The sequence below is a fragment of the Spea bombifrons genome, chromosome 7 (assembly GCF_027358695.1).
Source record: "Spea bombifrons isolate aSpeBom1 chromosome 7, aSpeBom1.2.pri, whole genome shotgun sequence".
Classification (NCBI taxonomy): domain Eukaryota; kingdom Metazoa; phylum Chordata; class Amphibia; order Anura; family Pelobatidae; genus Spea; species Spea bombifrons.
In genome coordinates this window covers 40,485,535-40,501,519 of record NC_071093.1, presented here as the reverse complement: position 1 = coordinate 40,501,519, position 15,985 = coordinate 40,485,535, and the positions used below count along the sequence as shown (strand labels likewise).

The following is a 15,985-nucleotide window of genomic DNA, read 5'->3' as shown; positions in this document are numbered from 1 at the left end:
TTTATGTAGGCCTAACCCAGGGCAGCACTACCTCTCGCCGCCTCTTCGCCGCTGTCCTTTCTACTCGGAAGGAAGCCATTGAGCCCTCCGTACTCTTAATGGGCTGGTCTGGAGATCCGTCATCTCTTTTTTAACCGGCCCGTTGAGTAGTCACTGCCAGAACACGTCACTGATTGTTAGTTCCTAGAAGATTAAAATATTTGGATTGGAGAGTAGGAATACTAGGATTATGACCAAAAAAATTGTCCGGGTCACCTGCAACTTTATCAGCGGTGATGAGGTCTTCTTCTCCAAGTGTCCATGGCCACAGATGCCCCGCTTTTAGGTATCCATTCTTCCAGGCCTTGAAATCTTTTGTTTCATGCCATGTAGTACATGTATATTATAAAATTAGCATCCCGCAGCTTTAAAGCGAAGCGTGGGACTTTAATTAAATATGTGTATTAAATATCCATGTTAGATACGCCTTTTCATTGAGTAGGAGAGTAGACTTTTACTGTTAACGTTCACTCACTTCACTTTATGAACATGCAACCTCCACTAGATTTGATGTTTTCTTTATTCCAAATTCCGTGCCATCAAAATGATAGCTTTTTATAATAGCTGTCTTCGGAGGGAGCTTTGATCACATCTTATCCACCTCTCCTCACCCCCACCTCTTAGAATATGGATAGACGTACATTTTCTCTCTATTGCTATAAACGCGCATGTAAATACTCGCACGATTCCGTGAATCACATCAGCGCTTTATCTAGTAGCCAACGATTTATCGCAATGATTCCCTTGGCATATGCTTTCAAACTGAGCAGCACTTGATACATACATTGAAGAGAAATGTTTGATGCCACAGATGGCTTTTGGCAAATTAAAATAGATCAATCCCATCTGGTGCGGTTTTTTTTTTTTGTTTTTTTTTTTTATCATGATCAGATTTCACGGCGTTTAACATCCAACATTTCATCCAAAACATGGAATTATGTATCTTTTTCTAACTATATCATCGTATTATACAGTAGCTACTGGTACTCCATCCCAAAACCACCCACTAATGCCACTAGCTGGCTCTAGAACCTAAAAAGAAACTTTTAACTTTGGAAAGAAAAAGAAAAAAGGATTCCAGAAAATAGTTGATTTGCAAACCCATGATCTGCAAGTTCCAGGTTTGAGAGCAATTCCTATGCAGATCCTAACGTGACTTTAATCTGTCCTCCCGCTGTAAGAGTTTATCAGCTCATAGATCATTTGCATTTTGCGATGAGGATTTTACTCATTTTTGTTATAATAATGATTTTCAGTAAAATTCTGTTAAACCAAGTAGCCAGAAGCGTCTTGATGCTGTATTGTAATGTTTCCTTCTCCATATTTTTTCTTTACGTTGTCCGCAGATTCAAAATTGAGGAGCTGGAAGCTGAACGCGGTCGGCTGGAGGAGGAAAACAGAATCCTTGAGATGAGGCTGGAGAAACTGAGTCTCCAGGTAAGTGAAAGGGAGGCCACGGAGCTCTGTAATCGGATCCCCCTTAACACGCGTGTCTGTGGCCATCAGCTTCTGTCGCTGCTCTCAAACGAGCTGTAATGCTGACTGGCAGGAGGGTGCCGAGGAGGGGGTCATACATAAATAAAACCAGCTAACGCGTCTCGGAGTGCATGCCTAGTCCTTGTAATTTGTCTCGTAATGTATATCTCGGTGTTCTTTGTTCCGTACTTCGTTACATGTAGCAATGCATCTTGTTTTCATGGTTTTACGCTCTACCAAAAGTGTTGGTCAATTATAATATCCTCTTAAAACCATAGCAAAACCTCATAATTATCTCCATCATATATTGTCTTTAAGAGATCATCAAACAGAATTTTAAGGGTACAGAGAATTCTTGATATCTTGTAGAATTTGGCTGTAAAATTTGTAACAAACTTAATATTGGATACAGAGGAATCTAAAGAGGTTTGTGTATGTGATCACATGATCACACAGAGACGTTCCGAGGTTGCGTTGTAAAGGTCCCCCTGAATACATGTTTTTTCTGTTCGAATGAATACTATTGTAGATTTTTGTTATTTATTTTACACGGGGCATAATAGTTCATTGAAATGCATGTTAGAAACACAGTCGGAGTTCAGACCACATTAGGTTTTGTTTTTGCTCCAACCAATTAAGATTAAAGCACCCAGCAGCATGTTAACACGCCGAGAGGCAGCGGAGTATACGGGACGTGACAAAATGTATATAGGTAGCCATGTGGAACGCAAATCTTAATTATAAACATGTCCATTATTGTATGTATGAGACGTGCCAGAGGCATCCTCTTCTGTAGGCAGTGGTCGGCTTTAATGCCGAAGAATCAATCAACGCAGCATTTCAGACCAGAGACAGTATCCGACCGGCAGCGCTGTGCAGTGGCTGGCTGAGAGTTGTGCTGTTTAGCTATATTGAGTACATGTCCCAACCCCCCCACGTTTCATGTCCTTCGACACCTGTGTATGTTTGCAGATTTTTATTATCTATTATATAGATTTTTATTTTTGTTTATTATATAAAAACATGGAGTTTGAAGGCAGATAAGAACCATTGAGCTCATCTGGTCTGCCCCTTCTCCCTGATGTTAGACTCGGATCTTAATTGGTTCTTGGTCTTGTCTTTAGCATTTTGCTTTTCCTGCATATATTATCCTCTTACAGTTCTGCTGGAAGGCTGTTCAGCTTACCCACCACCCTCTCAGTGAAGTAAAACCCTCTCTACATGGTATTCTAGATGCGGTCTGACCAGAGATCTGTAAAGTCACCAAGAAGGTGGTAGATATGTGGTAGAGGGTAATACAGTGAGGGTATTAAACATGCATGGGATAGGGATATTGCTCCTGAATCTAAGACGAGACCAGCAGGAAGAAAAACAGGCCGACCAGATGGGCCAAATGGTCACCTCAGCCATTCTTGCTGGAGAAACTTGTGAAGGACGACCTTGTGAATGCATGAAGACTCAGCTCTTGCAGTCATACCTGTGAACCCCTGTGTGTAACGGCACTACAGAATCTGTTGGTGCTATTTAAATCATTTCTTTATAGTAAGCCCTAATAATAATAACTATTTATCATTTTCTAATCTTTAATTAGGATTAGGACAAAACATTGTTTTTTTTTATTTTTTGTTTTTTATATATTATGATTAATGGTACTTAGGTGGGATATTGTAAACTTCCATGGTCGGCACTGTTTACTGGCATGATGCCTGTGCGTGTGTGTGTGTGTGTATGTATATATATATATATATATATTATACATTATGCATGCATACATTTGTCTTAAATCTTTTATCTTATTCTTCATTATTCGGTTGCTTCAGAAGAAGTCTTCAGGTTTGGCTGCTTGGAGAAAGATTGATTAAAATCATGAACAGTTTGAGTTAATTGGATCCATATGCTCCGAGTGGAAGCTTGACTAGTTGGAAGTTCTTGTAATTAGTTCACAGCTGGTTGGTGGAAGCAGAGCTGCATTTACAGTTCAGAGAGGGAAATCTTTAAAGGGAGGATAGGGAAATATTTCTTTATTTTGCTGCTCTTTGTGTATATCTATACAAGACTTCTACAGTTATAGGGGGAAAAAGTCAACATAATGTAAGGGCTATGAACGTGTTTGTGGTGGCCATCAAGTGTCATGGTGTATTGGTATCCAGCTGACCTGGACACAGCGGAGAGAGGTCTCAGGCAAATAGGTAGTTTATCAGCTCCATCTCTAGCTGTATAGAATAAGTTAATGTACAATTCCACTTATTTTGAAGATATGTGTACTCTAACAGGAAATAAATGCGGTACACAAGGAAGTGGAAAGGGGCGGGGCTAATGAAGACAAAATGGCTGTCTGCATGTAGCAGTTCCAGATAAATTGTTTAATAGTATTATCCTAAATCCTGTGATTCAATTCAGGCACAACGCAGATATTTAGGATAATACTATTAATTTAAATACACAAAAAGCTTCATAAAAAGTTCCCTTTTTCAGTTTTCTTCCAATTGACTGGAACTTCATTTGGACTTTGTAGCTCGGTCAGCAACTGAATTACTTTTTTTCAACGGCAGGACCAGCATGACTTCTTAATGCGACTCTAGCTATATCTTAAGAACCCAACACCATGGCGGCATAGAGGGTTAAACAGTCAGGGAGATGCATGTTTATTGGGTTCTGTCATGTTCTGTGTCTGTCTGCAAAGTGTCTTTGTACCAAAAATCCACATTCTTTCTTTCTGTCCTTCCTTCCAGACTCCTCATTCCTAAATATTCCAGCATGGGCTGTTCTCCTACACGTCTGGCTCAGAATTCTGGCTACTTTTTATTTAGAAAACCCCGATTGCATTATTCTTCTCTTCTGAAAAGTCCATTTTCTCAATCCTCTAAATATAGGTTTCTCAAAAAAAAAATAATCATGAAATTCTAGAATCACAACCATTATTGCACCAGTTACGGAATAAAAACAGTAATGAGAACTTGTATTATACCATTTGATGGATATCATGATATATATTCAATACACAATTTCTAAATTGGCTCTTAAATGTAATGAAGGATAATGATATCTGCTCTCTTTTTTTTGAACTCAAGATGCTTTCATTATTTTTCTTAAGATACATTTTGAAATTTTCTTTTCTAGCCCTGGAGGGCTATATGATTTCTCATTGTTGATTTGAATGCATAACTCATGATGTTTGTGGCTGTGTTTATGTTTGATTTGTACCATTGTGCATTTCTTAACTGGAAAACTGTGAATGTACCCTTCATTAACACAGTCTAGATTATATAATATACCCTTACGGAATGTTATATGGATTACTTATTTAATTCCGATTCTATGGATTACCCCTATATCATTGAAGGAGTTCCAGGCGATGTCTGTATCGCTGAGAAGAGCCGTGGAACGTTTCAGTCTTTGCACCTTTGTATTTTGAGGGAAATGTTTATTTTTCTATTATTATTGTGTGAGCCCTTCATTGACACAATGAGATGATAATGAATCAAAAGAACAACAGAATGAGGCTGCTTCAGATTTAAGGAACAAAGGGTTATTGTAGTATCCGTTCTCCTAGCCCTGGAACGTCATCGGAAAGATAGGTTCTTCCTAATACCTCTACTGTGTCACAAGAGATACCTGCAGCCACCAGCTAGAAGAGATGGAAGATGTGTCCTTCAAAAGCCACCAATGATCTGTACCATTGCTCATATGTAATTGTCATAAATGATTATTTAATAAAGAGACTATTCAATGGAAAGGACCCGGCTGTGCAGTTTTGTTTATGCTTTCTATGCATAGCTTTTGGATGGGTTCCTGGAAACGCTGGATCTGATTTTTGGATGGAGACACATGGAGTAATGTCATCACTGAATGTCTAACATCTAATTTTCCATAGAAATGGCAATGAAGGGGATTTTGATACGGTCTCATATGCAGCACACGGCAATATTACATTATCCAAAGTAATGGTTTGTGCTACATAAAACAGAGCGACTTTTCCGATCCATACTAACGAAGTGTGGGGAATTTCGATTAAACAGAAGGCAATGGAGAACAAGATCCTTTGGGTGAAACCATCATATGAAGATGCCGAGTTCCTACATCAGGATTAAAATAGGCACAATGGCCTTAGTAACCATAGTCAATATACATTGAGAACTGCTTCTATAGGTACATGTGTGTGGGGGGGGGGGCGTACATAGAAACTGATGACAGAGAAGAAGCATTTGCCCATCTAGTCTGCTATGGTCTGACTCGGACCGTAAGCGTTGGACTAGTTTTAGGTTCAGAAGCCATATCCATATCCCATGTATGTTTAAATTCCTATAAGCCTCTAGCTTTTCTTATGTCTTACAACATTCTATTCTATATGGCTGATTTTTATTATATATAAAATATGTGAACTTAGGGCTGATTCGCCCCCACCCCAAAAAAGGAAACCATCGATAACCAGTTTCCTCTACCTAATCTACTCATTTGTAATTTTCCCCTTTATATATTTTGAAGTTACACTTTAATTTCCCGTTATCTATAAATCCTCACTCTCCTCTTCTCACTGTCTTTGAACTATAAATGAACATAGAACTTTTTTTGCTTCCATTTAAGTTTTTTTTCTCTCCATATTCTCTGAGATTGTTTCTTGCTGCTAACGTTGCTTCGTTCAGAAAAGGCAGCTCGCAAGAAAAAAAAAATCATTTTGGCTTCAAGACCGAACTTTAGATAAGATCTGCCTCGAAGATCCACAGCAAACACAGAATAAAATTATCATTAATGGTGTTCAGCTGTTACGGTCAGGTAATTGAATTTATGAGTAAATGCGCACAGGGAGAATGGGAGAGAGAGAATTTCTTTTTGAAAAGTTCTCAAATTTTAGAATGAGTAATATTTTTTTTTTTTTTTTTTTTTTTTTTTTATCCCAGTGGGCACAAATATCCATAAGGCTTGGCGAAGATGTTCAAAGTAATTAGGATTTTTTACTTTATTTATGCAAAGTTGACCAAAGACAAAGCTTTGGGTCAAAGGTGTGTTTATGGTTGCCTTTAGCACATTGGTAATTGCCAGTCTCATTCCAAGTAAAAGATGCGTTATATAAATAATGTGGAAGAATTTAAATTACAGTGAACATTAAAAAAAAATAATATATATATATATATATATATATTATTTTTTTATTTTATTTTTTAATTATTATTAAAAAAATTAGTTTGGTTTGCCATTTTGGCTTGTTTCTGGTAGAATACACTTGGTATCAATATACTGAAGAACGTAGAACCTTGTATTAGCCTCGTGAACGGGTCTTATACTGTGTGTTTTTTTTATAATTCATTTTTTTTTTATTTAAAATAGCTAAAGACTTGACGTTAAAAATATTTTAGTGTAATAGATTTTGGTTCCGAGTTTTGCTGTGATGTAATAACTGTAGCCAGTTTTATATACAGTATTTTGCACCCGTTAATGTTTTATGTATCTCCTTCACAGCGTGGGTTAAAGTAAGACTCTCTCTATAAAACCTGTGGGCCGGAATCGGCCCTCTCATTTATCTGTATGACTGTAACATGTTTTAATTAATAACCACAGCAGTCCGACATTGTCAATTAGAGGAGACCTTTCAGCCTTTCCTTCGCTCAGCTCTGAGTCAGTAATAGTGTTCACTCCAGAGGTTCCTCGATGGTATCGGAGTGTGTGTACCAAGCATAACATCGCTCTTGAGATTGGAAGTCCAATCAGTAACAGTTGCTTAGCCATCGTTTGTATGAAGCGTCCTCACGGCCGCTGGGACTTGGACTTTTCGCTAATTGCTCCCGGGTAGGTCTCCGCGCTAAACCCTTGGAGGTCCGTTTGCCAATTCAGATCTCTACACCTAGGGTTGTGGCTGCAGGTCTTAGAATTTAGAATATGGGAGATAACATTTCACACAAGTAGCTTACAGTCGCATTAATATCTCTGTTCTCAAACACCAGATCTGTGTCAAGCCTGATTGGCAGACTCCTAAGGCACAGAAAGGATTATACTTCCTTGAATGAACCCAGCAGAGAGCGGTAAGACCTAACGGTGTTCGAGTGCAGCTCTCAATTGTTCTAGGAAAGGATCTTTCTTATTTTATTACCACCTGGGGGGTTTAAGATATGGAATCTGCACATTCACAATACGTAGCCAAGGGGGGTATTCATTTACCCTGAGACTTGGATATGGAACAGAATTCTTATAACACCGTTTGTCACAAAGATTGTACGTGCTGTACAGCCATCACCGAGTCCAGAAATATACTTATGTGTTATAATATTTTTTAACCCTACTGCTTCAACTTTCTGTTTCTCAATCTGCCGGTGTATATATCTGCTTTAACTTCCATGCAGGAAAACCTAAGATTCATGTATCTTCTCTTTGTAGATCCTGGATGAGTGTTGTAATTGGATTTAAAGCAAGGTTTTTAGCTCAGAACTGTACTTGTGCCCAATAAAATAAAAGCTTGTTACTCGGGAAGCATTAAAGCAGTATCTATAGTTAAAGGGACAGTTTAATGTCACAGACAGCCTCACCAAAGAAGAATTTATATTAAAGCCCCTTATAAATACTATAATAAACATTATTTGAAAGTAAAAATAAAACAAACACCTACCTTAGGGAGAATCCAAAGCTCCAAAACTGCATCAGACTGCCCCCCCCCAATGGTTCTCAACACTGATTGGCTTCTTGAGATGGCCAATCAGTGGCAGGAAAGAAAGCACTCTCATTTTGATAAGTATGTGGGGGGAAAAAACTAAACTTTAAATCCAGTTCTCAGGTTCGGCATAGTTGCTTATTCCTATAAGTTTCTCCTCTGATAGTTGTTGATTGACTTTGAGATGAGAGAGATTTTTATCAGCTAGTGCTGGCTCTGCCACGGGTTGCCGCTGGTCTCAACTTTCATAAATTGATCCTTTTAAATAAAAAAATAAAAAAATAACAAAAGACATTTCTAAAACAATTGCACTGGTTACCAAAGCACAGGCTATAAGTAGTTTTAATTAATGTTGTTATGTAGTGATGCTAAAAAAACTGTAAAGGTAACATTAACCCTTTAAGAATACCCCATGAATCTTCCAAATAACCTTTATTTCAAGAATAATACCGGTAATACATTCACGCTCGCTCTATCGGACCCCGTAGCGAACGCATTTTATATAATGCAAATCATTTCCCTACAATTTGATTTCGCTGCCTTTCTAGACGCGGTAATGTGCTATGACAGCTCTGTCAGCTTTAATGTTAGTTCCAGCGGTTACCACCTTTTGTGTCCCCTTGCTTATTTTAGCCAAACAGTCATTGTTTTGCGTTGCGGAAAATTATAAAAGTCGAGAGTTTTAATTAACATCTTTTCAAGCAGTTAGGGACTCGGTGACGTGCGGACGACATAGACGTGACTTCCCTCCCTCTGTTGCTTCGTGCTCAGGGGAGTCCTGAAGTACCGCGGAAAGCGCATCGCTAATCAAGTGGGGCTGTATGGATGCGGGGATGTTTTAATTGGCTCCCAAACTTAGTTTGATCAAGTGTAAACATTGCTTAACTTACTTATTTACTTTTGGACATTGTTTTTTTTTTTTTTTTTTTTTTTTTTTAAAAAGTCTTTAAAAACAAGCAAAGTTCTGTGAATTCTGAATTTTTTTTTTATCCCCCGTGTCGGTCATGTATATTCAACATTTTCACGCAATTACTTCTTGTTGTTTTTCATTACGGTTCATTGTTCTGTGACGTATTGACGCACAGCAGATACCATCGATTATGGAGGTGCCTAATATGTTCCTGGCTATTCAAGGTTGTGATATTAATGTATATAATCTGTAACTGCTGGGGGAAACAAAATACATTGGCTGTCGCCTACACAGTTGTTACATTGTGTCAATATTTTTATATATTTTATTAAAGAATAAAACCAAGGCCAACCTTTTTCACCGCAATCAGGGGTATGTCCACAAGTTTGAAGGCATCCTTGATAAACGTTCTACAGATAAGGTGTTCCTCCTCACCATATCTGTTCCTCGGCTCACACTACAATATCTCTTTTTGTGAGAACAACTTGATCTTTACTTGTATCAACAAGACAAGGAGACGAGGGATGTGATCACGGAAGGGACAGCAAACACAAGACAGAACTCAGGACAGATGAGCAATCACAAGAGGCAGCGGACTACTCAAACTACCTCTATGGATGGAAGATCTGGCTTAAACAGTGTAGGAAAGCAAAGGAGAAGCAACTTCGAGGAGGTTAAAACGTTGATTTACTTAATATCCATATCGAAATGCAGACGGCAGGAATGTCTCACGTGTTAATAATAGGCGTACTCGTGTAAGTCATAAGTAAACTCCTCTCTGCGTGTTATTTTAAGTTTATTTAAAGATGATTCTGTCCCTTTAATTTGTGGATCTGAGATGCCGGCTTGAATAGTGAGAGCTGTCCGTCTGACGTACCGTTGTGGATCGGAAAAGGTTTGGAAAGATGTTGGTGAACGGTTGTAAGTTCCTGACTCATATTTATTCAAGTCGTATGCATTTGGTGAGAGAATATTGATTTATTCTGTATGCTGTGTAGTTTATAAATATGCATTAGGATTTAGCCTTATCTGTGCTTATTTTTTTTCTCTCCTTACTTTGTAAATTCATCTGGGAAATGAATTTGATATGCAGGCCAGTTTGCTGCATGTTGCGACTTTTCCTTTCCTATTAATCCCAAATTTGTAGAAACCTAAAGCTGCAGCTATGGCTGACGTTGTTTTGGAATACCTTTTTCTTTTTTCTTTTATCAAGGTTCAAATGGGAGTTAATAGGAGAGTTTTAAGATGTCACAAACGTAAAAGGGAACATTTTCTGCCGTGGAACATTTTGATAGGGTTTCGAGACGCCGGTGCTTTCAACAGAGTTCCTTACGGACAAGAGGTGACATTGCGAGTTAGACATACTGACGGCAGGCAGGAACCTTCTTGTGTAAGGTTACAATCTATGGAAAGTTTAATTTTTATATAGAAGAAAAACAGGAGGTTGAGCTGAGCTGGTGTACAATCTAGCATGTAATTAGAAGGTTAAATGGTTTAGGATGGAATATTCGCTACAATCTCTATTTGGTTTCGCATCGTGGTTCTAAGAGTGCCACCAACAAAGTGCCCCTGGGGCAATATTTTAAGTTTTCAGTGCGGAATGGGGTGTATTCCTCCATGTTCCATGTTCTGACAGGTTTCTTCCCTTCCACAACGGCACCTTCTTCCATAATGAGCTCCGTCGGTGGCTCTGTCACTTCTTGCCCGTGGTGGAAGAAGTTGTGGGGTTATCCCTAGGAGAAATATGCTTATGTACATGATCTGTTACCTCTTTTTTTATCTATATATTCCTGGGCCCTTTAATGAACCCACACATTGCGCTCTTAGTCAGTTGCTTCCAGAAGCTAAACATTCTTTTTTGTTTCTTCTGTGAACCTATTTTAGTGGTTATAATGGTTGTAAAGTCTCTTTCCTCCGCACCGGTCTCTATGTTCTTCTCGGATTGAACATTGGGTCCTCCGAGACCCAGCCTCTCCTGTAGTATACGCAGTAGCTTAGCTTGTTAGAGCGGTTTACGGTCTAATTTGGAAGGCTGGAGTCATGTCTTCTGGTAAGTTGTTCCCCATAAATCTCAATGTCCTTTTCGAACGAGCGGAAGGTATGGTGTGTTACAAAATGACCTGTGTCCCTAGCTATACGAGGAGGCTCCGCAGTTGTAAAAAACAATTTACTTCACTAGTTCATGTTCCCCGAGTAAAATCCTTGAGACTGAAGTAATAACATTTAATGTTTATTGTATTATATTTCACCTTGAGTACATTTAGCACTAAACCTACAGAACAGGGTTTCTTTTGGTCAGCAGAAATCCTTTGGAAAGCCAAATGAGATAATCGCGAGTAAACTGAGCGAAAGGATGATATGTTCTGTGTGTCTTCTTTACAAAGAAGAAAATCCAACGGGTACCCAAAATGGGGGAACCTCAGACACCAAAGAGTTTACCAATGATGGAGTGAGGGTTAAGGACCCCGCCAAAATAAATGTGAATGTGTTTTGTTTTTACTTTGGGTTTACTTGTAATGGGTCAATGGTGACGTGAAGGCTTCCTGAAACTAGGAGTTAGGTTAAGCTGCAAAGGCAATGAGCTTCAGTGAAAATGTTGGAGGTCTGTCTTTAACCCCGATAGAGAGAGAGTCGTGGCTTTAACTCTTGGACTTCACTATTCATTGTAAAGGCCGAAGTACATGTAGGTTTCTCCATCAAGAAGCACCGAGCTGGCTCTGTATAATATATTAATGAATCAGAAGACTTTGAAAATATCTCACTATACATTATACAAGGCCAACCAAGCGGCGGTCCCTCCCCAGAAGCTCACGGAGGATGGCTATTAACGTTTAGTGACGTCAAGGAGTTGAAACCCGACAACTTCTGTTAGTGAATAACCCCTTTGTGTCACTTCAAGCTCTATCGCTCTCTTAACCCATGTTACTTTATAGACTGTTTGGCCCTGTTGGCCATTTCAGCTGTATTTATTTAAGTGTATCACTCTTTGGATGATATAAACTAAACAAATTGTGTCATTTAAACAGTCAGTGGTGTTCTTTCGAATGAAAAAAATAAACTTGAATAAACATTTATATTGTCGTAGAGTTTTGTAGCTCTGTACTAAGGACTCTTCACCCTTGGCTGTTCTTGAAGCGAAGTGAAAGATTAACAATGTATACAGTCAAACGCTGGGCCTGAAGACACCCTGGGATGCGTTTTCGATAATCAGAACTATGCTAGAGTATTACACTTTTATAAGGCTTTTTCAACCTTTACTACTCTCTCGGTGTGAGATTATTCACTTTTAGGACACCCTGTCATCAGTTACATTGTATCGTATATTTAGGCCAAGCTTTTTTCGGCGTTCCCTCTTTTCAATCAGTAAGTCACATACGAGGCAGGGAGCGTTCAGACATTTGGACCGCGATTCACATTTCGTTGCGTGAATCAGGGATTTAAAACTTTGAATTATGGGGGCTTGGGTCTCTATGGCACAACAACATAAAAAATATAGGAAACAACTAAACAAAATTAGTTTTTTACTCTGAATTTGATATATGGAGCTTTAAAGATCCCTGATGGTCTTGTAATGGTTCCTTGAAGCTCCCATACCTTTATGAGAGAGATTTGCATATTCCATTGTGGATAATTAGAGAGGAAAATCGTCCTCGGGCCTCGTAACAGTCAGCCTTAGCAATATGTTGGGCTGCAGGCACAATTGTTCGAAGCAGTGGAGCGTGTGTCTTCTTTTTTCAAGAAGCGATTCTTAATTGTCGTGATTATTTCTGTTTGTTTGTGGATTGAAACTCAGATCGGAAGTACTCTGCGGCTCTAGGGCCGTTATCTCTGAGTTACCCGACTCTGGGGACTCTACTGGACTAATACCTTAATGATATTCCAGCACAACCGGTAAGACATTAGTTACCAGCTATTCAGCTGACGGTATATAATATGTTAGTTAGCCATATCGACGCTTTGCAGATATGTCACATCTTTGATATGGTTTGATGTCGTCCTCTGCTTGTCAGTCATTGACTAGGAATAAAGGTCACAGAAAACATGGGTTCCAAAATCAGAACTCCGTGGGGATGAAATGTGTGTCTTGCTGTTCTCTTAATGGCTTCATGATATTCTAATTAAGAATGCTAACATATGGATACACATTTTGCCTGCTTCTCTTATACTTGAATAGACTTGAGTATGTATTTCACACGTGACACGTGTTATATTTGCTTTTTCTAGGGCTGCTATGATCCCAGTAAAACAAAAGTGATTCACATGAGTTTGAATCCTGCGTCTAAAGCTAAACAGCAGCATAAAGACAGCGTGAAGCACCTTCAGGAGGAGTGTGAAAAGCTTCGGGACATCGTGAGGATCTTGGAGGGAGGGACGCAAATTCCGGACAAACTTGAAAGCACCTCAAAGTTCCAGTCTTCACAGGAATTAAAAGGTATGTTGGAATTATTTATCGACCAGTAGTTAAAAAATGCTCACTTTGACTTTATTATAAATATGATAATAAAAGATAAAGAAGGAAAGGAGAGAGACAATGTCAGGGAATGGAGATGGAATGGACAAGAGGTAAGGGAACTGCTGCAGGATATACAAAAGAGAAGGAAAATGGATCTAGGATAAAGAAGAGAGAGAATAGCTAACAATGAGAGGTGGAACAAGAGAGAAAGTCATACAATGGGGGAGAGGGGAATGACGAGAGAGGCAGACAATGGGGGAGAGGGGAATGACGAGAGAGAGAGAGAATGGGGGAGAGGGGAATGACGAGAGAGAGAGAGAGGCAGACAATGGGGAGAGGGGAATGACGAGAGAGAGAGAGGCAGACAATGGGGAGAGGGGAATGACGAGAGAGAGAGAGAGAGAGAGGCAGACAATGGGGAGAGGGGAATGACGAGAGAGAGGCAGACAATGGGGGAGAGGGGAATGACGAGAGAGAGAGAAAGGCAGACAATGGGGGAAAGGGGAATGACGAGAAAGAGAGAGAGAGGCAGACAATGGGGGAGAGGGGAATGACGAGAGAGAGAGAGAGAAGGAATGCATTCAAATGAGAAGAGAGTGCAATATGTTGGAAAAATGTAATTAGCAGGGTTTGCATGCGCACATATATACCCTCTTCCCATACAGTCACATTGAGAAGTGATTTATGCTTCCGCTATGTGTGGCTGCAGGTGCCTCGGGGTCCTCTGGCTTCATCAGCAGCTCCACCATCCACACGGAAGAAACCTCATTATTGCCGGTTTAATATTTGGTAATCGGCGGCACATCTCTGCCATTTATATGCCCATTAACTAAAACGCAGCATAACCGGTAATATTTAAAGTGATGAATATTTTTCAATACATTTCATATAGACCTTTTCGCAGCTTCTACTTCCTACGTCATAGCAGCTTGGATGTATTACTCGGCCTCCCAGGGTGAGAACCGCATTATACATCTACCTAGAACATTTTAAATAAGCTGGCATTGCCACTCTTCAAATATTAACCCTTTGATGGTGATGTTTCTAAAATGGGCTTCATGAAATCCACTACTTAGGTGATATCCAAAGTTAAGTCTCCTGTTCTCAAGCAGGGATCTCAGCTGTTGTATGTAAGTGTTCGTACTTACCTTGGAATTGTTCTTTTGGATGTGGAATGCTCAGCTATCATTAAATGAAGTTTAACGTTCTGCTCCTGGGATCTGTATTTGGTTCTAGTATTTCTTGTTCTAGTATGATGAAATCAGGATAGAATATGCAGGTTCCAGACTGCATATGACCCTGGAAATCTCGGTGTAAAGACCCTTAGATTTGGGGCAAACCCTGACAGCTCCGAGGCATGGTTGTCCTATTCTCTAGTTCTTCTACACACAGAAGCACAGAAAGCGGTTTCATCTGCTATAAAGGGAACAAAGTGAGTGTGATTGCCCATAAAACTACAGAGCCTTTTATCACGAGGGAAAAGTAATACCCACCGTGCGCCCTATTTAATTAAAAATATATGTTAATGAATGGAAACAGCCTTTGACAGCAGATAGAACACGTTTCCGTTTGTATATCGCCTTTGGTAACGCAGGGAAAAAAGAGAAATAATACCTGTTACAGAGGTCAGTGCGTTTCACATCGACAAAATGTACTGTAAAAGAGTATATTTATACTAAAGCTGTAATTTATCAACGTCAGAAATGTAAAGGAACAGTAAAACCCTTCATAAAGCAGCAAGCAGGCACGGGTACAAGAAAAAGTATTTTTCATGCGTTATTTTTAGCTCCCTAGCTGTTGTCGATCTACACATCAATATAGTTAGCTTTTGTGCGTCCAAGGACAGCTAAGGATTATGGGTGTTTGAGCTATATCTCTACTGCCCGGCCCCTATGGAGATTGCGTCAATGGTTCAGATGTTACTCCTATATTCAGTATTTTTCTTTTTTTTTTTCTCCTATGACGTTCAGGTTTAGGACACCAACTTGCTGTGTGTGCAGCCGGCAGGCAGCGAGCTTATGTCCCGACGACCTGTTTCGATTTGTCATAGTGACAAGGAGAGCCGGCAGCCTCACGCAAACAAACCTTATTTAAACGTAATCGGCGAAGAGCCGCGATCCTGACTGCTGCCCCGTAATCAGAATTAATGCCCGCTCGTTACATTGTAGCAGTAATTAGAATGTGTTTTTGGTTCTAGAGCAACTCTATTTCTTCTGGGTCACAGTGTCGCCAAACGTAAGCGGGAGAAACGTGTGCCCCCCCCTCCACACCGCCGAAATCAGTCATAAGAGTCCGAGAGTAACGTAGCCAGCAATTTCTGCTGCTAAAAACAGCCAAGTCACTTATCCCCCCCCCCGTTTACTTGGAGAACGTGTCTGGAGAGTTATTTAATGGACGTCGCTAAATTTTGCCAGAGGCGTATTATTTAATAGTCTGTTACAACTCCGTGTTCAGTAGAATTAGTTCT

The 15,985-nt window shown here is 39.6% G+C and overlaps 1 protein-coding gene across 1 annotated transcript in view; it reads left to right on the top strand.

Moving 5' to 3' along the window:
- Positions 1–15,985, top strand: part of MAD1L1 (mitotic arrest deficient 1 like 1) — a 229,047-nt gene that overhangs the window by 129,943 nt on the left and 83,119 nt on the right. Inside the window, exons 15-16 of the mRNA XM_053470470.1 lie at positions 1,386–1,476; positions 13,290–13,497. Of these exons, the coding sequence (XP_053326445.1) occupies positions 1,386–1,476; positions 13,290–13,497 (299 nt within the window). The remainder of the gene's footprint in view (positions 1–1,385; positions 1,477–13,289; positions 13,498–15,985) is intronic.